The 19806-nt window shown below is 38.0% G+C and overlaps 1 protein-coding gene across 1 annotated transcript; it reads left to right on the forward strand.

Annotated features, from left to right (window-relative positions):
* Positions 1-15167: 15167 nt before the first annotated feature.
* Positions 15168-18112, forward strand: LOC126709237 (methyl-CpG-binding domain-containing protein 4-like). The gene is made up of 2 exons (XM_050409380.1): positions 15168-15337; positions 17351-18112. The coding sequence occupies exons 1-2, from the start codon at positions 15296-15298 to the stop codon at positions 17864-17866; spliced, it is 558 nt and encodes a 185-aa protein (XP_050265337.1). The 5' UTR covers positions 15168-15295; the 3' UTR covers positions 17867-18112.
* The last annotated feature ends 1694 nt before the right edge of the window (positions 18113-19806 follow it).

The raw sequence follows: 19806 nt of genomic DNA on the forward strand, positions 1-19806 counted from the left end.
TCCCTGTTGACAACATTAGTAAATGTCATAAAATAATTAACTTTTTACCAGGATCCAAATCCATGGTTATTTAACTTGTAGATGTCGCCCCACCCCCAGTCCTATGACACGCCTAAACCAGTTCAGCAATTAGCCATGTCACCACCACCCCCCCCCCCCGGCCTTTTCGTCTCTGCTAGAAGTGGAACCAGAACCAAACACACGACCATGCAAGGGCAACAGTTTATCTTTAAAACCCAAAAAAAAAAAAAAAAAAAAAAAAACTAGTTTTGTCTCTGAGAAATTTTTATCAACCACGACGTAGATATTGTTGCAAATTAACACTAGTTCAACTCAAGTGAAGAAAATCAGGATAGACAATCGTCATTGAAAATGACATTGAAATCCTCATCATTATGGGGTTACAATAACTTCACATAAAATGATACATTCCAAGTTGATTGGACATCAGTTCCACTATCTCTCAAGCTACACCACCATCCTTGGCCAATGCGGGGAAGGGAACGATTCAAACAAAATCAAATATAGAACTCAGGCAAACTAAAAGAAAAACAATCAGAGCCTTAAGATACCATATGGAAGTGGTCCCATCCCATAACAAAAGAGTGATCCTAACAGTTAGTCATTGGCTCATTGCAAACATTCAATCCCTACTATGAGTTGACCTTATTTCCCCTCCTCCCTTATCTCACCTTTCTTCCTGATAGAATTGACTCTTGCCTTCTTGATGTGTTTTCTTCCCGTCCATCTTCTCTTGACTTTGGCTCAAATTCATCCTCATTGTACCTTCTTGACCTCTTCTCTCCAATTATTAAATTCTCTCGACTTCCATGAAATTCATCGTCTTCATGCCTTCTCGGTCTCTTTTCTTCTCTCTTAAGATCTCTTGACTTGGACTCATATTCGTTATCATTGTACCTTCTCAATTTCTTCTCTTCCCATCTATCATGATCTTCTCTTGACTTTGGCTCTAGCTCATCGTTATCACGCCTTCTCAATTTCTTTTCTTCCCTTCCACCTCTAGACTTCAGCTCATATTCATCATCACCTTGTCCTCTCGATCTATTTTCATCTCTCAACTTCGGCGGGAATTCATTGTCATCATGCCTTCTTGAACTCTTCTCTTCCCTCCTATCATGACCTTTTCTTGACTGTCACCTGAACTCATCATCACCATTCCTTCTTAATCTCTTCTCCTCCCTCATATCCCTTTGCCTACTATTGCTCTCAAAGGCCCTATCATTACCCTTTGCTCTGGAGCGCAAATCTTTATCATCCCGACTAAAACCACCTTGAGTTAGTATTTCAGGTTGGTTGGTGTTCTGTGTTCCTAAGGGTCAGTTACTTGTATCTAGAAGTCTAGAAGGCTCTTTCAAGTATAAATAAGTGCTATTGTACTGGTTTATAGAGATCAGAAAAATCTGCCTAGCATTGTGCAGGAGCAGCAGCTCTGCATCACAAAATAAATAAAAAAAGCCTTGTAATCCATTGCTATTTTTTAGTAAAAGTTCCGCATATGCCAACAAATTTTGGTATCAGAGCCAGCCTATTCAGCCTATTCAACCTGTTCAGCCTATACAGCACTTATACAACACCTGATTTTTCTTTGTTCACCCAGCTTTAAACCTCTCTTAAGTTAATCTCCATGGATGCCAAATCTGGAGATGTCTTGTTTTCTTATTCAACAAACCAGGTTCCTATTTTCAATGGAGAACACTATGACTACTGGAGCTCTCAATTGATGGCCATTTTCATTTCCCAAGATCTATGGGATTTGATTGAAGATGGTTTCCAAGACCCACCTGGAACTGGGAATTCTTCCTGGACTGATGAAAATCAAAAGGAGTACAAGGAGAAATTGAAGAAAAATGCTACTGCCTTGAGGATCATTCATCATGGGGTAAGCAAGTCTATCTATCCTAGAATCTTTGGTGTTAAAAAGGCAAAAGATGCATGGGAGATTCTGCAAAAGGAGTTTCAAGGCTCAAAAAAAGCCATCTCCGTTAAGCTTCAAAATTTGTGGAGAGACTTTGATAATTTGACAATGAAAGAAACAGAATCTGTCAAAGATTTCAATTCAAGAGTTGCTGAGATTGTTAATCAAATCAAGAGCTATGGAGATACTATTCAAGAGCAGAAACTTGTTGAGAAGATACTCCGGAGTTTGCCTCAAAAATTTGATCATATAGTAGCAGCAATAGAAGAATCCAAAGATCTATCAGTTCTTACCATGTATGAATTGATGGGGTCTCTTGAAGCACATGAAGGAAGGATGAGCAGATTTTCAAGCCAGCCATTGGAGCAAGCATTTCAATCAAAGCTGAATGTTTCTCATAATGAATTTTCCAAAGAAGAACAAGGGAAAAGAGGAGGCAATTACCAAAAGAAGGGTCAGTATGGAAAAGGTCGAGGCAACTTCAAAGAAGGGCAGAACAGAGGACGAGGAAGGAATGGAGAAAAATACCAGCAAAAACCAGGTACCTCTAGTGGTCAATGTTTTATTTGCAAGAAACCTGGTCATGAGTCAAGGGAATGTCATTTTAGATGCACTAGATGCAAAATTCCTAATCACTCTAAAAGAGATTGCTGGAATCAAGATAAACAAGAGAAAAATGATGCCAATTTTGTAAAAGATAGTCAAGAAAATCAGTTATTTTATTCTTGCTTGAATGCTCTACATGAAACACAAGATACATGGTTTCTGGATAGTGGATGTAGCAGTCATATGACAATGAATTCCAAGTGTTTTGTGGAACTTGATCGGAGCTATACTTCTGTAGTAAAGCTTGGAGATGGGAAGCTAAAGAAAGTTGAAGGAAAAGGAACCATTGCTGTCCACACTGAAGAAGGTAACCAAAAATTTATTCATGATGTTCTTTATGTGCCAAGCTTATCACAAAACCTTCTTAGTGTTGGTCAATTGCTTAGAAAATGTTATTCTTTATACTTTGATGATGGTGTGTGTACTGTGTATGATAAGAAAAACAAATTGACAGTGGCAAAGGTTGGAATGTCACAAAATAATGTTTTCCCTCTAGCATGCCATTACATGAGAAAATTGCTTTGAAAAGTGAGGCTGTTGATGAGTCTCATCTTTGGCATCTAAGATATGGCCATTTGAACTATCAAGGCCTTCAATTGCTGAAGCAAAGAAATATGGTAGTTGGTCTTCCTTCAATTCAAAAAAATGACAACGTTTGTGAAGGCTGTATATATGGCAAGATGCATCGTCTTCCATTTCCAAAGACAGCCTGGAGAGCTCGTGCTCCTTTAGAGCTTGTGCATGCAGACATATGTGGGCCAACTAGAACTCCATCACTGAGCAACAAAAGATATTTTCTTTTGTTTGTTGATGATTATACAAGGATGATGTGGATTTATTTTCTTGATCAAAAGTTAGAAGCATTCTCATTTTTTCTTCAGTTTAAAGCTTTTGTTGAAAGGCAAAGTGGTCATCAAATGAAGACCTTGAGAACTGACCGTGGTGGGGAGTTTATCTATAAGCCATTTATGCAATATTGTAAAGAAAATGGCATTCAAAGGCAGCTCACAATTCGAAGAACTCCTCAACAAAACGAAGTAGCTGAACGGAAGAATCGAACAATTGAAGAAATGGCTAGAAGCATGCTCAAGGGCAAGGGATTACCCAACATGCTATGGGCAGAAGCTGTCAACACAGCAGCATATATTCTCAATCACTCTCCAACAAAAGCAGTTAGAGACAAGACTCCATTTGAAGCCTGGCATAAGCGAAAACTTATGGTGAATCAGCTTAAAGTCTTTGGCTGCATAGCATATGCTCATATTCCCTCACAAGAAAGAGAGAAGTTTGATGAAAAGGGGGAAAAGTATATCTTCATTGGCTATAGTGATGAGCCTAAGGGGTTTCGCCTTTTGAATCCCAAGACAAACAAGCTGATGATTGCAAGAGATGTTATTTTTGATGAGTTGGCAGCATGGCAATGGGAGGAAAATGTCCAAGAAAGCAAAAACTTGGAAGTTCCTGCTTCTCTTGATTTTCAAGACAAGTCTAATTCACTTCCAAGCATGAATTCTAAAGAAGCCCCAAGAGCAACATCATCTCCAACTAGATCTTCAAGCATGGTCTTGCCAAATGCAGATACTTATGATTCAGACAGCCCTCCAAGGAAGTTTCGCTCATTGTCAGATATATATCAATCTTGTGAATTTTCATTATTTGCTAGTGAGCAACAAACCTTTGAAGATGCTGCAAAGGAGAATGTGTGGGCAAAAGCCATGGATGAAGAAATTGCTAGCATTGAGAAGAATCAGACATGGGAGCTTGTGGACCTGCCTAATGGAAGAGATGTGATTGGCTTAAAATGGATTTACAAAACTAAGTACAATGAAGATGGCTCAATTCAAAAGCATAAGGCACGTTTGGTTGCAAAAGGCTATTCGCAACAGCCTAGAGTAGATTTCCATGAAACATTTGCACCCGTTGTTCGCATGGAAACTATTAGAACTTTCTTAGCTCTTGCTGTACAAATGGAGCTTGAAGTATTTCAGCTTGATGTTAAGTCAGCATTTTTAAATGGTGACTTAAAAGAAGAAGTGTACGTAGAGCAACCGAAGGGATACATGAAGAAAGGCAAAGAAGACAAAGTCTATCGACTTTGTAAGGCATTGTATGGCCTAAAGCAAGCTCCAAGAGCTTGGAATAGCAAAATTGACGGCTACTTTCGCCAAAATGGTTTTCAAAGAAGCATATGTGAGCCATCACTTTATGTCAAGCGTGAAGGTACTAGAGATTTTCTGGTAATTTGCTTATATGTTGATGATTTGATCTATATGGGCACAAATAGGAAGATGGTTGAGGATTTTAAAAAGGCCATGATGAAAGAATTTGAGATGACTGATTTGGGTTTGATGAAATACTTTCTTGGTTTTCAAGTGCGACAGTCCACCGGTGAAGTTTTTATTTGCCAAGAAAAGTACATTGAAGATTTGCTTAAAAAATTTCACATGGCAGCATGTAAACCAGTGTCCACACCTATGTCTTCTAATGAGAAATTGCAGCAAGAAGATGCAGCGGAAAAGGCAGATGCAAAGACGTATCGAAGCCTTGTTGGATCTTTGATTTATCTCACAAATACATGGCCAGATATTGTTCATTCAGTCAGCCTTATATCAAGGTTCATGAATCAGCCTAGCAAGCTGCATTATGCAGCAGCAAAAAGAGTTCTTCGCTACCTGCAAGGCACCAAGAAGCAAGGCGTTTTGTACAAAAAGGAGAATGGCAACAATCTTATTGGTTTCACTGACAGTGATTGGGCTGGATCACTTGATGACAGAAAAAGCACGTCTGGCTACATCTTTTGCTTGGGATCTAATGTGATTGCTTGGAGTTCAAAGAAGCAAAAGACAGTTGCCTTATCTTCAGCAGAAGCTGAATATATTGCAGCAACTGATGCAGCATGTGAAGCTATTTGGCTAAGGAGATTACTTTCAGATTTGCAACAAAAAATTGAAGAACCTACTGTTATTTGCTATGACAATATGTCAGCTATTGCAATGACTAAGAATCCTGTTTTTCATGCAAGGACAAAGCACATTGAGCTTAGGCACCATTTTATTCGAGACTTGGTTGGTGAAGGTGAAATCCAACTGCAATTTGTCAGTACCAATGATCAGCCAGCAGATGTTCTCACCAAAGCAGCTACAGTTGACAGAATGGAGTGGTTCAAGAAGCAATTAAAGATTACAAATTAAGAGGGGGTGTTAGAATTAATTTGTAATTTTAATAAAGAAATTTCTAGATGATGGCTGTTAGTATTTCAGGTCTGTTGGTGTTCTGTGTTCCTAAGGGTCAGTTACTTGTATCTAGAAGTCTAGAAGGCTATTTCAAGTATAAATAAGTGCTATTGTACTGGTTTATGGAGATCAGAAAAATCTGCCTAGCATTATGCAGGAGCAGCAACTCTACATCACAAAAAAAAAAAAAAAAAAAAAAAAAAAAAAAAAAAAAAGCCTTGTAATCCATTGCTATTTTTTAGTAAAAGTTCCGCATATGCCAACAGTTTTCAAGTCTTTTCTCGCCTCTTGTTGGACCCTCAAACTTGTCATGTCCCCAACCTGTATTTGCAGCTCTCTATGAATAGAAAGTAGAAAGTATATATAAGCACCTTAAAATATGACAAGGATGTAAAAGTAAGCATAGAACAAATTTTTCTCCTCTCCAAAATGTAATAAAACACCAATACTTTTAAAAGAGAGAATAAATAGGAAGCAGATGGTCTTTTTTTAGTCATGAGAAATAAAAACCAACTCCCTGATGCGGAATTGAAAACCAAATCATAAACTTAGATTAGTAAAATTTATTGAATGTCGCTCATTAAATGCATATGAATATCATGTAACTTTGCTTCTCAAGCATATCTTAGACTTTGTTGTTTTGGCCAGAAGTTGGTTGGGTAAGCTGTGGTATTGTTTAATGGGTCTGAACATTGGTCTTGGTCAATATAGGTAAGTTTCTAAATGGTCAGGGGTCTCAGATTGCTTGGCAGTTTAATGCCAAAAAATAAAAAAAATAAAAACTTGCTTGTTTTCCATGCTTGGATAATCTAGATAGATTATATGATTTTCAGGACAGCAATGACGAAGAATGAATAAACTTTCAGCACCTTGAATCAATTTGTATAGTGTGCTGACATACCTTATCCGTGTGAAGCAATCTCTTTTAAGGTATGAATGTCTAAGGTCCCTAGGCTAGATATTTTTTTTCATTTTTGTCAAAGCATATGTTTTGCCTCTGAAAAACTACCAGAATTTTAAGGGCATGTTTGGTTAGCTGAAAAAAGCACCATTTTTTATTTTCATTTTCAGTTTCTAATGGGTCCCACCACTAAAAAACTGGTTTGGTTTTAACATTTGTATTCAGTTTTCATTTTCAATATCCTAAAAGTTAGATTTGAATACAACTTTTTAGCGTTTTCATTTTCTATGAGTACGAATACAGTGGCATATTCGTAAATATTGTGAAAACAAAAAGTTACTTTTTCTTTTAGTGATGTGATGTGCGTGAATGAAAAAAGTTACTTTTTTTTTTTTTTTTAAATAGAAAACAATAACCAAACCTTGGTATGATGTATTTTATACCTAAATTATATATTCAAAACAACTTACCAAACACTATCAAATGTGAAATAAGTGTTTTTTTCTATAATAAAATTCGGGATTTAAATATAGAATAAAGAAAATGAAAAGTGAATACACTACTTTTTGAAACCAAACAAGCCCTAAGTTCCCTTCAATATTTCACAAGTCAAATTGGTCCCTTTGTTTTCCAAAATAGCTTCATTTCGATCTTTTTTCCATACTCCATCTGCTGGAGTAACCAAATTGGCCTAATAGTTTTTTCAATGAGGTGGCACAATTTCAAAACTAAAAAGACCTAATCAGCAACCAACAATATGGTTCACTAAGCCCCATCCCCCAAAATAGAGAGAGCGCACTCTGGTTGCTAATCTAGGAAGCACTGACACAGTTGGGAGGGTGCCACACTGGAGTCCAATGCGGGGTGTGGCAACCGACATCGCTGCCCAAGCATCAATGCCGCATTTGAGTTTTTTTTTTTTTTTTTTTGGGATTCACGCCGACTCGGCTCCAATTCACGCTGGCTCGACTTCGATTCACACCGAACTAGGCTAATTTGGCCGGAATCGGGTCATATCGGCCGACGGTTGAAACGGCCGAAACAAACGAAAAAGGCCAAAATCAGCCTTGAATCATGCCGGAACAGCCGAAATCGGCTTTGAATGAGGCCCAAACATCCTAAATCTGTCCTTCCTCAATTTTATTCTGAATATTTGTTGCTTCTTTGTGTTTTTTTTTTTTTTTTTTGTGTTTCTTGCCTTCTTCTTTCTTTGTTTTGTGAACCAAGCCCATAGTAATGTGTTTTTAAGAATATTTTAATAGTAAAAATATAAGAAAATATAAATAAAAATATTTTTAGTAATTTTTTAATCACCGCACCCGTACCCGTACCCGCACCCGCACCCTACTTTTTCAAAAATTGTTGAGTCCCACACCCGCACCCAAATCCAAAAACGCACCCATGCTTTATAGTTGCTAATTAGGCTTTTTTTAGTTTTAAAACAGTGCCACATCAATTAAAAAGGGTGTATTCATTGAGGTGCACGTGTTATGCATGTCTAATGCCAGGAAAGTGATGTGAATGGGTTCCACGCTGCCCCCTCCTAATCACCTACCCTCTCCTCCACTCCACAACTCTCAGGAAATACCACCACCACCTCTGTTTCCCTTCTTACCACCCTCATTCAACCAGACACCCCCTCAATTTCCCGGTTTCTTCCCATCCCTGCTTTCATCACCTTATGGCTTTTACCCATACCACTTTTTTTGTCCACCTTCGACTGTCCCATCACCACCACCAACAACTCTATCCAACCCGCCTACACAAACAGCGCCAAAAATAACCAACACTATAACACCTAACAATGTTAAACCGATTTCCCAAACCACAGCACCTAAACCTCCCGATGGTCGAGGGGGCAATAAAGACTCTTTTTGTATTAATTATAAGGTTTTTTCATTCTCGTTCGACGGAGGGCGAACTGATTCTTATGCTATTCATGAGAGTTGCCGGAATATCAAAAGTTCCATTTGGGTGGGACATAGAGGTATAAAATGGATTCGATCCTATTTTGCTGATATAAGGGATTGGGTTCCGAGGAAGGACTTGTTATGCAAGCGTTACAGGGAAAATAATAAATTTTTTGAATTTTGTGGAAGATCAAATAAGGCTGGTCTCTTTGTGGATATAGTTGTGTATTACGGTGGTAAGCGGCGTGGTTGTGTGATGATACCAGCTAGCTTGAATCGTTCTAGATGGTGTGTGTTTCAGAAAGAATTAGACAAGTTCTTATCGGGCAAGAATACTGTATTGGTGGCAGAGAGGACATCAAAAGGTAGTGTTGGTGGTGGTCCAATGGCCAGTGGTGGCCAGACTGGCAAGAAGTTGATCAATTTTGGTAACCAAAGGAAGTATGGGAAATTTCAAAATTCTGGAGGTAATTTGGGATATAACAGGATTAGGGGAGATTCTGCCATTACTGTTTCGAATATAAATGGCAGACCCATACACAAATTTATTTTTAAGTTGACTTCTGCCAACCTGGCCTTAAGAGTATTTAAACCAGATGGAGGTAAACGGGTTGTCTCATGGTTGATCAAGCTAAGCCACTTAAGCCTATTGTAGCAGCGGAGCCTCTGATGGTGGTTCCTGTGGCTCCGATGAGGGCTAAACTCTCAGTTGCGAAGCTTCTCGCCCCCATGTTGGTGGCTTCCCTTCTTGATCGGGAGGTTAAGAGGCAGATTGGAGATGATCTGAGGAACAATGTGGACTCGTACAGTCTTGGGCAGCCCGATGTTATGGATAAAGGCTCACATCAGGTGGTACTGTCGCCGGAGGATAAGTCAGTGGGTGGTGATCCTCTCTAATGTCATCAGTGGGAGATTTCGAATCAATTTTCTTCCTTGAATAATTTGGGTAGGGAGGGGGACCCTTGGTCTAAAAAGGTGGAGGAAGTACTTATGGAAGTACCATGCGTGAGTGACAAAGAGGGGTGTGACTTCCAAACAGTGCCGGAAGTTGCGTATGCCGATGGAATGCAAAATTGTGAGTCTGAGCTTCTATTTCTTCCATAAGGACAAAGTGGAGTTGGCAATACAAATTCTGGTAAAGGGGAGAATGGTCCTCTAGAGTGTGCTCCATTGTCTTGTTGGGTCCCTAGGGTAGCTGAGGATATGGTGTTGAGTACGGTGGCTGAAGAGGGTGAGCTTGATGCGTCAAAGGTGGAACATTCGAAATGAGTGTCTACAATGACGAATAGCTTCTGCAAAATGGTGGGTTTTCCTATTGTGAAACATGAAGCTCAATGTGTGGCTTTATTTCGTTTATTAGAACAAGAGTGTCTTGAGGTAGCTAATGATGGTTGTAATCGCTGTTAAAGCTGGACAGAAAGGTCTTAGGAAATTGCGGGGTTTGATATCTACAGTAAACTATGATGGGACTTACTCTCGGAACAAAGATTCGTCGACTGGGGGTAGTTGGTAGTTATAAATGTTCTTAAGACTTCTTTCTTGGAATGTTAGGGGGTTAAATAACCCTCAAAAAATGGAGGTTTGTAAGAATCTTTTGAAGGAATGGAGATGTGATATTGTATGTTTGTAGGAAACTAAACTTTCTTCTTTAAATTCTGCTATTGTGCGTAGCTTATGGGGTAGCCCCTTCATTGATTGGGTTGTTTTGGATGCGGTTCAAACATTTGAGGGGGGGGGGGGGGGGTTGCTGATTTGGGATAAACGGGTGGTCAAGAAAATTGATGTATTTGTTGGTCAGTTCTCTGTTAGTGTTCTTCTTAGGGGAGTATTGGATGGTTTCGAATGGGTTTGTACTGGTTTATATGGTCCCAATGCTGATCATCATAGGGCTGCTTTGTGGGAGGAGTTGTCTAAGGTACGTGTCAAGTGGAACACTGCTTGTTTCTTATTTGGTGATTTTAATATTATTAAATACCCATGTGAGAGGCTTGGTTGTGAGACTTTTAGCTCAGCCATGATTGCATTCTCGGACTTTATTGAGAATAATTATCTAGTGGATTTACCATTGGATGGGGCTTCTTTCACTTGGTTTAGAGATGCCGAGCCGCAAGCTATGCCTCGTATAGACAGGACTCTGGTTTCTGTAGATTGGGTGGATCATTTCGGGGATGTGTCTTAAAGGGGTGCTCCCTCATGTTATTTCTGACCATTGCCCGCTTTTGGTGGAAGCTAGTGGAGTTGGTAGGGGTCGCTGTACTTTTAAGTTTGAGAACATGTGGCTTAAAGTTGAGGGCTTTGTCAAGAGAGTTAAATAATGGTGGGAGGGGTATAGCTTTATAGGATCTCCAAGTTTCGTTCTTACTTAAAAATTAAAGGCATTTAAAGAAGACCTCAAGAAGTGGAATAAGGAAGAATTTGGAGATTTGGCATTTAGGAAGAAGTTTTTGCTATCTGAATTAATGGGTCTTGATGCTATGGAAGAACTGTTGGGTCTCTCCAATGCGGAACAATCCCACCGAACATAGGTTAAAGGTGATATTGCAGCATTAGCTGCTTTAGAAGACTTTTTGGAGACAAAAGTCTCGTGCTCTGTACGTGAAGGAAGGAGATAACAATACTCGGTTCTTTCATAGATTAGCAAATTCTCATAGAAGAGCTAATCACATTAGAAGCATCGAGGTAGATAGAGTCTTATATGAGGATGGATCTGCTATTAAATCTCAGGTGATTCAGTTCTATTAAAATCTCTACACGGAGACAAGTATGTGGCGTCCAACTGTGGATGGACTCGATTTTGCTTGTATTGGAGAGGATGAAAGGTTGTCTTTGGAGAGGGAGTTCTCTAAAGAAGAGGTTACCCAGGTTTTGATGGAGATAGAGGGGGATAAAGCACCTGGGCCAGATGGATTCACCATGGCTTCTTTCCAAAAATTTTGGAGTGTGGTGGAGGTGGATGTCATGGCTGTTTTTAAGCACTTTCACAGCTATTCAATGTTTGAAAGGTCTTTAAATGCCTCGTTTCTCGCTCTAATTCCCAAGAAAAATAATGCTATTGATGTTAAGGACTTTAGGCCTATTAGCTTGGTAGAGAGTGTGTACAAGTTGTTGTCTAAGGTGTTGGCAAATACATTGAGGGTTATGCTAGATAGTCTCATCTCTAAGTCTCAAAATTCTTTTGTTGGTGGTAAACAAATTTTGGATTCAGTGCTTATTGCTAATGAGTGCATAGATAGCAAATTGAAGAGTCATGTTCCCGGTGTGGTTTGTAAATTGGACTTTGAGAAAGCCTATGACCATGTGAATTGGGATGCATTATTCTATTTGTTAGGTAGAATGGGTTTTGGGGTGAAATGGAGGGGGTGGATTAAGGCCTGCATAACTACTGTTCGCTTCTCTATTATGGTGAATGGTTCTCCGATAGGTTTTTTTGGAAGCTCCCATGGGTTGAGACAAGGTGATCCATTGTCTTCTCTTCTTTTCCTTTTAATAATGGAAGTGCTAAGTAGGATTTTGAAGAAAACTGAGGAGTGTGGTCTGCTTAGTGGTTTTCATATGGCCAGTTAACTCTATAGGGGTACGCATTTCACACTTGCTGTTTGCCGATGATACCATCTTGTTTTGTGATGCTTCTAGAGATCAGTTGATATCTATTAGGCTGGCTTTGACATGCTTCCAAGCAGTTACTGGTTTGAAAGTAAATGCGGGGAAGAGTGAGATTGTTCCGGTTGGGGAGGTTGGAAATATAGATGCTTTGGCTGCCATACTTCGTTGTAGGATGGGTAGTCTGCCTATGAAATACTTGGGAATGCCGTTGGGTACTCCATATAAAACAGCATTTGTTTGGAATCCTATCTTAGAGAGGATGGAGAAGAAACTCTCAGGTTGGAAGCGTCTTTATTTATCAAAGGGGGGTAGACTTACTTTGGTGAAGAGTACTCTTTCTAGCCTTCCTACGTACTATCTATCCTTATTTGTCATCCCTGTAGCTGTGGCTGATAGGTTAGAGCGTATTCAGAGAAATTTTTTATGGGGATCTTTAGAAGAGTGTTTCAAGTATCATTTGGTGGCTTGGGAGAAGGTGTGTTTACCGTTAGAACTGGGTGGTTTGGGGATCAAGTAAGTGCATTTTAATAAAGCCCTGTTAGGGAAATGGTTATGGAGGTTTGGAAGAGAAGGCACTCACCTTTAGAGGAGGGTTATTGCAACTAAATATGGAGAGGGTCAAGGGGGGTGGACTACTAAAGCATGTAGAAGGGCCCATGGATGTGGTTTGTGGCGTGGTATTCATGATGGATGGGAGAGTTTCTCCAAACATATGGCCCTAGTGGTGGGTGATGGCACTCGTATCCTTTTTTAGCATGATAAGTGGGTTGGAGAGAACACACTTAAAATGCTCTATCTTCATTTGTATGTGTGTTCTAATGACAAGGATGCTTGCATTTCTGATGTATTATGCTATCAGGAGGGTGGAAATGATAGATTTTGGAATGTGAGATTTTATAGGGATTTTCATGAAAGGGAGTTAGAGTCTACCTTCTCTTTCCTTGAATTCATTCAATCTCGGATCCCTAGGGATGTTGGGAGTGACACTTCTTATTGGTGTCTCAATGGGAATGGCAAGTTTGATACTCGGTCCTATTATAATAATATTCAGGGTGCATCTGCCTTTAATTTTCCGTGGAAGGGCGTTTGGAAAGTTAAGATTCCTAAGAGTGTGGCATTTTTTATGTGGACAGCGGTTCATGGGCAGATCCTTACATTGGATAATCTTATGCTTAAGGGGCACATTTTGGTGAATTGGTGTTGTATGTACCATTGTAATGAAGAACTATGGATCATCTCCTCCTCCATTGTCTTGTAGCTCACTTACTGTGGGTTTACATGTATCAGATTTTTGGGATCCAATGGGTCATGCCAGGCTCTGTGGATAGCTTGGTGTATTGTTGGAGCAATTGTCTGAGAAAATTTAATTCAGACATATGGAATATGGTTCCTGGCTGTTTGATGTGGATTGTTTGGATGGAAAGAAACCGGCGCTCTTTTGAGGATACTGAGAAATCTTTGGTTCAATTACAAGCTCTATGCCAGAAGATCTTATTTGATTGGTCTAAGTGTTGGGGCTTCTCGGATTGTTCTACTATCTTGGAATTTATTTCTTCTCTTAGTTGTGCACTTTAAGTTTTTTCTTGTTGTTTGATGTTGTTTGTTTGTTTGTTGCATTTCCTTGTGTTCACCATCATGAACACCTTGTATTGCTTTCGTTAGTGTTAAAGTTTGTTTAATAATATTCTCATTACCTATCAAAAAATGATAATAATAATAATAATAATCGTATTATTTTTGTTGTCCTTTTAATACAAACAAGAGAACAAATAATAAAAATACTCCAAAATAAAAATTAAATAATACATAAATTTTGAAGTTTACACAATTTATTGTTCACTAATGATATCATCACCATAAAATAAATAAAAAAGATATTAAAAATTGTGGACCACAATACTTATCAGGTACAATATATCACCACATGTTAAATGTTGCCACTAAACATAGTTCAAAAAACTAATTTTAATTCAATTTTCACTAAGAGGGAATGTCTAACTTTACATATTACCTTCAAATATATATTTTTTAAGAAAAAATTTATAATGTCCCTTCTTTAAAAATGAGTTGAGTCGGGTTGAATTTGAATCGGATTAATGTTTTTAGGTCCAAATTTGCCAGGTCTTCACTAGGGATGTCCACATGTCAAATCGAATCAAGTTTCTACTTAACCCATACTTAACCCATTCACATCGGGTGGTGGAGAATGAAACTCCTTGTTAACCAATCAGGAACAAGCTCAGTAATTCGATGGTACACCTCCCCATGGTGCTTGCCATTTGGTTGAAACCAAGTCAAAATGGTGATATACCCCTTTCGCCCAAAAGTTCTAGTAAAATGCCCCATTTTTTAAACTATTTAGTGATATGTCCCTATTTTGAAACTCGATTTGCTTAAAATCAAGTTTCAGAAACAACTCGAGTTTCAATAAGGAACTCGAGTTCCATAATTTTTTTTTATTTTTTTTTTAAAGTTTGATTTGCCTATAACTCGATTTTCTAAAAATCGAGTTTCAAAATAAGGACATATCCCTAAATAGTTTCAAAAAGAAAACATTTTCCTAAAACTTTTGAGCGAAAGAGATATATCCCCATTTTAACCCTCACTAGTCTAGGTGAATATTCTACTAAAAGAAGAGTTTTGTCGTGTAAAGAGTGTTAAAGGGGACTTAAAAAGAGGAAATCCGACCCTCGATTCAATTACGTCGAATTTTAAATCATCAATCGTAACACCTGTCAAGTACACCCCCATTAATTTCTCAAAAAAAAAAAAAAAAAAAGTACACACCCATTAAAATCATCCGAATTCGGGTCGGTTTGGGTACCCGTTTTGGACAGCCCACTCTTCGCTACCAAACCCATACTAGATGATATCATCACTTTTCCACTTTCAGTTTTCACCTACCGCCCATTCCACGTGACACTACTCTAATCCTATCCACGTGACCTTTATGTGTCATCCCACAGGTAACGTTATTCTCTCTCTCTGTCTCTCATAGTCATAGTCAAAGCTTAGGAGCCGTTTGGTTGGCTATAATTTACACGTTCAAAAACAAACACAACAAAGTCTTCCAGGCAAAAAAAACAAAGAGATTGAGAAAAACGCTATGAAGGACAACAACCAAGAAACCCCTAAACCCCCATCCAAGGTAAGATTCAGATTCAAATTCCAAGATTTAATGTTTTTTCAATACCCCATCTAATCTATATTCATAATTAAGGTAAAGGGTCTTTCAGAATGCACAGAATTGAGAAAATAGAAGCAAAGAAATCATCTTTCTTTTTAGTTTTGAATGTTAGGAGTTAGATCTGTTTGACGATTTGGGGCTGAGGAAATCTGTTAAATTAGTCACACACTTTTTGGGAAGCTGAAACAGATAAAAAAAGAAATGTATTTTTAAAGTATTGGGGTGCTTCAAATTTTTTGTTTTTTGTTGTGTTTGATTTGTTTTCTCGGCAACCCAGAAGAGAGTTATTGTTATAGATTAATGGGTATTGTTCCTTTACTTGTTTAGTTATTTGTTTTATTGATTGGAATTTACAGTGGTTTGAATCTTGCTATGAATGGTTTGTAGACTTGTAACTCATAATTCTAATATAAAAAAGACAAAAGTTTTGGGTTTGGGGTCTGAGAATCAGAGGAGAAAAAAGAAAATATGTAGGTGTTGTCAGGGTGATCATGGGGTTTTTATTAATAGTGATCTGATTGAATTAAAAACGTTGAGATTTGTTTTTGGAACTGACGATTGAAAGGTTATGAGGACTGTAGTGTTCGATTTGATCTGTTGATGGTATTGAAGAAAAATCGGCTTAAAAAGATTTTTACCATATAAATTTTAATATGAGGATTATTGTTGATGACAAAGCTAAGTATCGATGTGGGGGTCTCTGTTGATGTGATAACATGGTGATAAATGCTTTAGTTTATGTTCCTTAATGTATTACTTCTTCCTCATTGGTTTGGATGACTCCTTATGTGCAATCAGACATGTGTTTCTTTTTGAAATTGGACTAGATTTGTGAGAGTCTTTATGAATGATAGTTATAACGAAAGGCGGTGGGGAGAGACAGTTTGTGATCCATGGATTTCTAATTGGGAAATGGTATCTTAGCACTGTGGCTAGTGTGTTACGTGCTAATGTAACTAATAGAGTAATGAATTGGTTTGTTAGTAGTTTGTTAATTTTCCAGGCTGTTCTTTTCTTAAATCTTCTTATTTTGAAGGGAGAAAATAAGAACAACAAGGTTTGCTTCGAGGGAAACCTAGACCTCCAATTTAGACTAACTTAAAAATTTGTAATTGCTAAATTATGGCTACTTTTAGTAATTGTCCACTTAAAGATAAACACCAACTTCATAGAAACTATCAACAAAGGCGATGATTGGTAGGTAGCCTTATCTCCCCCCCTCTTATTTTTTGAGAGGCTAATTCTTGGTCTGGAGCCCATTACATGCTGTTTTGGGTGGAAGGCACTGGTTATTGAACAAAGGCTGAACTCTAATTTATTTGAATCAATGTACCAGATCCTTAACTCTACTCACCCAATAGTAATTAAATAAGCAAGACACACATCATAGTTGTGTTCTGTGGACTTCTAAACTTTGCTAAATTAGAACATTTGAGTGGCTAAAGGAAGTGAAATCAAGTGAGTATTTGGGTTTTGTGTGTGTATAATTTGCATGAATATTATAAATGCCCTTGGGTCTTTTTGTTTTTTGAATTAATAATAAAGTGTGTAGGTGAAAAAAAAATTTCTGCAGTTTGTGTCTCACAATATAAATCCTATTCTGGATGATCTTTTCATTTAACTAATTGAAACTGACTGAAGAAGCACTAAAATGGGAGTATTCATAATTGGACTTAATCAACAGGCAAAAAGTGCATAAGTGGCCCCTAAGCATGAGTATAAATTGCTTAACGTTTCAGGGTGAATGCCCCTGAATTACCCAACAACTAGTTCTAGTGGGTGGGGTTAGTTGGCTGTAGGTCTTACTAGCTAGAGGTGAGTCCAAAGGGATTTTCTTTAGAAAGGTTCCCTATGTTATTAAAATTAAAATAAAATTAAAAAAAAGAAGTAAAAAAGTGATTTTTTTTTTTAGGGGTGGGGGTGGGAGGTGGGTTCTTTGATGTCTGCTAATCTGCATTTGGATTTTCATGACAGCAACCACGACATAATCATTCAATTGATCTATATGCTGCACAATGTGGCAAATGCTTTAAATGGAGGTTGATTGATACACAAGAAGAGTTTGAAGAAATCAGAAGTAAACTGATTGATGAACCATTTTATTGCGACAGAAAACCTGATGTGTCTTGTGAGAATCCTGCTGATATTGAGTATGATGCCACTCGGACCTGGGTCATTGACAAGCCCAACACCCCAAAGACTCCAGAAGGTTTTAAGAGAACCTTGGTGCTGAGGAAAGATTTCTCTAAATTGGATGCTTACTTCATTACACCCACAGGGAAAAGATTGCGAACCCGTAATGAGATGGCATCGTTTATAAAAGCAAATCCAGAATTCAAAGATGTGTCTCCTTTAGATTTCGATTTTGTTTCCCCAAAGATCATGGAAGACACTATTCCTGATTATGTTGTTAGGAAGGCTTCCTCTAATGGTAATGGTAGTAGTAGAAGCAAAGCACTAAAGGAGAAGTCTGAGTCAAATTATCAGTAAGTGCAGGTCAAGCCTTCTGTAGTGCATCCATACTCTCAAGCCTTGTGTATTTCTGAGATTGATCTGGTGAGAGGGTGGTGTTGCAATAATTTGGCTTTAAGCTTGTAATTCTTTTGTTCATGCTTTTAATATGATGTAGGGAGAACAGATAATAGTACACATTTAATGTGAATTTCTAGATAGCTATTGCCTTGTAATATTGAGTTTTTACCCTTTAGTTGCTATGTTAATTTATCATTCATTTTCTGTGCAAGTGTTGGAAAGGTTGGCATGATATAAACGTGCAAAAATGTTCATTTTCCAACTTTAGATGCTACAGAATTGGCATTTCAACTGATCATTGACATGTTACATTTTTTTTGTTTTAGTTCTGGTGCTCGTAAGCTTCCTACTATATTGTGAACTACAGTCTCAATACTCCAGCTAGGCAGCATCTCCTTTTTCACTGGGGTCACTTAGTAGTACTGCATCATCTTCCACCAGAACAATTACTCCAGCTCTCATGTTGTGCTAGTTTTAAAACCTCTCTCACAACTAAGGCATCTGCCACTTCAACCATGTTAGATTGGATTCTTCAATTCCATGAAGCCAGTCTTTAGCTTGATGTTCTCTAGCAATGACAGTCAAGTGATCATGCATTTTCCTTATGGCATATATCTACATTTAGCTTAATGTAATTTTTTAGTTGGGGGGACCCAACACTGCAGTTTGGTAGCTTTAGTGGCTTGTTACTTGTTGGAATCCAGCAAAAGCTTTTGCAACAATGCGTAGGACCTCATAAGTGATAATAGCCGGATTCAAGGATCTTGGAGCCTCTGAGTGGGGGGATACTAAATGACCAAGGAGTTTTACTGCCAAAGCCACTTAGATTTGCTCCAAATCCTAAATTCCATTAATTTCCCAACCATGCCATTCTCTTGAAGGCACCTATGGAAATTGGAACAGATGTAGCTCTTCTAGTTTTCGTTGACATAGCAATTTTCCTCCTCAGAGACAAGCAACCACTGCCATTCTCCACGAAAATCCTGTGTCATACAACTTGGCATTCCAAATGCCATTGTAATTTCCTGTTAGCCAGTATGCTTACATTATAGATTATCACTTTTTCTTTTCTGCTACCCACTGTAGCTTGTTTGGTACATTTGTTGATGACATAGGAATGTGGAGGCTATATGCCCTACCGATTCTGGATCAAACAGTTAACTAGTAAATATTGCCTCGGTTAACTATTAAATATAGCATGGCTCATTCTCTTGTCCATTGGACTTCTTTTTGTTCAACTTGGGACTTCAACCCATCTCATTTATTCCTTTTTGGGCGTTTTGTAAAGATGTTGATAGACAGGTTTCCCTTTATTGTTTGTGCACTCATTTGGGTTTTTTAAATAAAATTATCATCTTACCTATAAAAATTATTGTCTTATAAGAGTCTGTTTGGATACAATTTATTGGTGAAAATTGAAAACTTATTGTTGAAAATACTATAGCAAAATAATTTTTAAACTATGAATAGTACCCATAGACCTAGTTTTAAAGTTACATTTACGTTTTTCCATACTTGCTAGTCCGTGAACAATGCATGAGACCCAAGGAAAAATGCAAAATACCTGCTGTGTTTGCTATGCAAACACCCACTAAGCCTGCTCCATGGAACAGGTGTAAGAGATACCTACCCTTATCCCACAGTCTCTCATTAGGAATTATTAGATCTTAGCACCGAGCAATCAATACATTCTTTGCATTTGGTTTATAATTTATCCATGCAAGGGACCCAATTGACCATCACATATTACATAATAAACTCCTCTTCTGATAGTGTCTATACTTCTTCAAATCCTTGAGGAATCTCCATCCCCTAGTTGTTGTAACAATTATTATTAAAAAAAAAAAAAAAAAAAAAAAAAAAAAATCCATTAGGCCAAGGTAGGAACATTCCATATT

Source organism: Quercus robur, chromosome 12, assembly GCF_932294415.1.
Source record: "Quercus robur chromosome 12, dhQueRobu3.1, whole genome shotgun sequence".
NCBI lineage: Eukaryota > Viridiplantae > Streptophyta > Magnoliopsida > Fagales > Fagaceae > Quercus > Quercus robur.

What these genes read in the sequence shown, in the direction of transcription:
- LOC126709237 (XM_050409380.1), top strand. Translation starts at nt 15,296, where the DNA reads ATGAAGGACAACAACCAAGAAACCCCTAAACCCCCATCCAAG. An exon ending in CCCCTAAACCCCCATCCAAG is followed by an intron (nt 15,338 to 17,350) that starts GTAAGATTCAGA and finishes TTTTCATGACAG; the next exon opens with CAACCACGACATAATCATTC.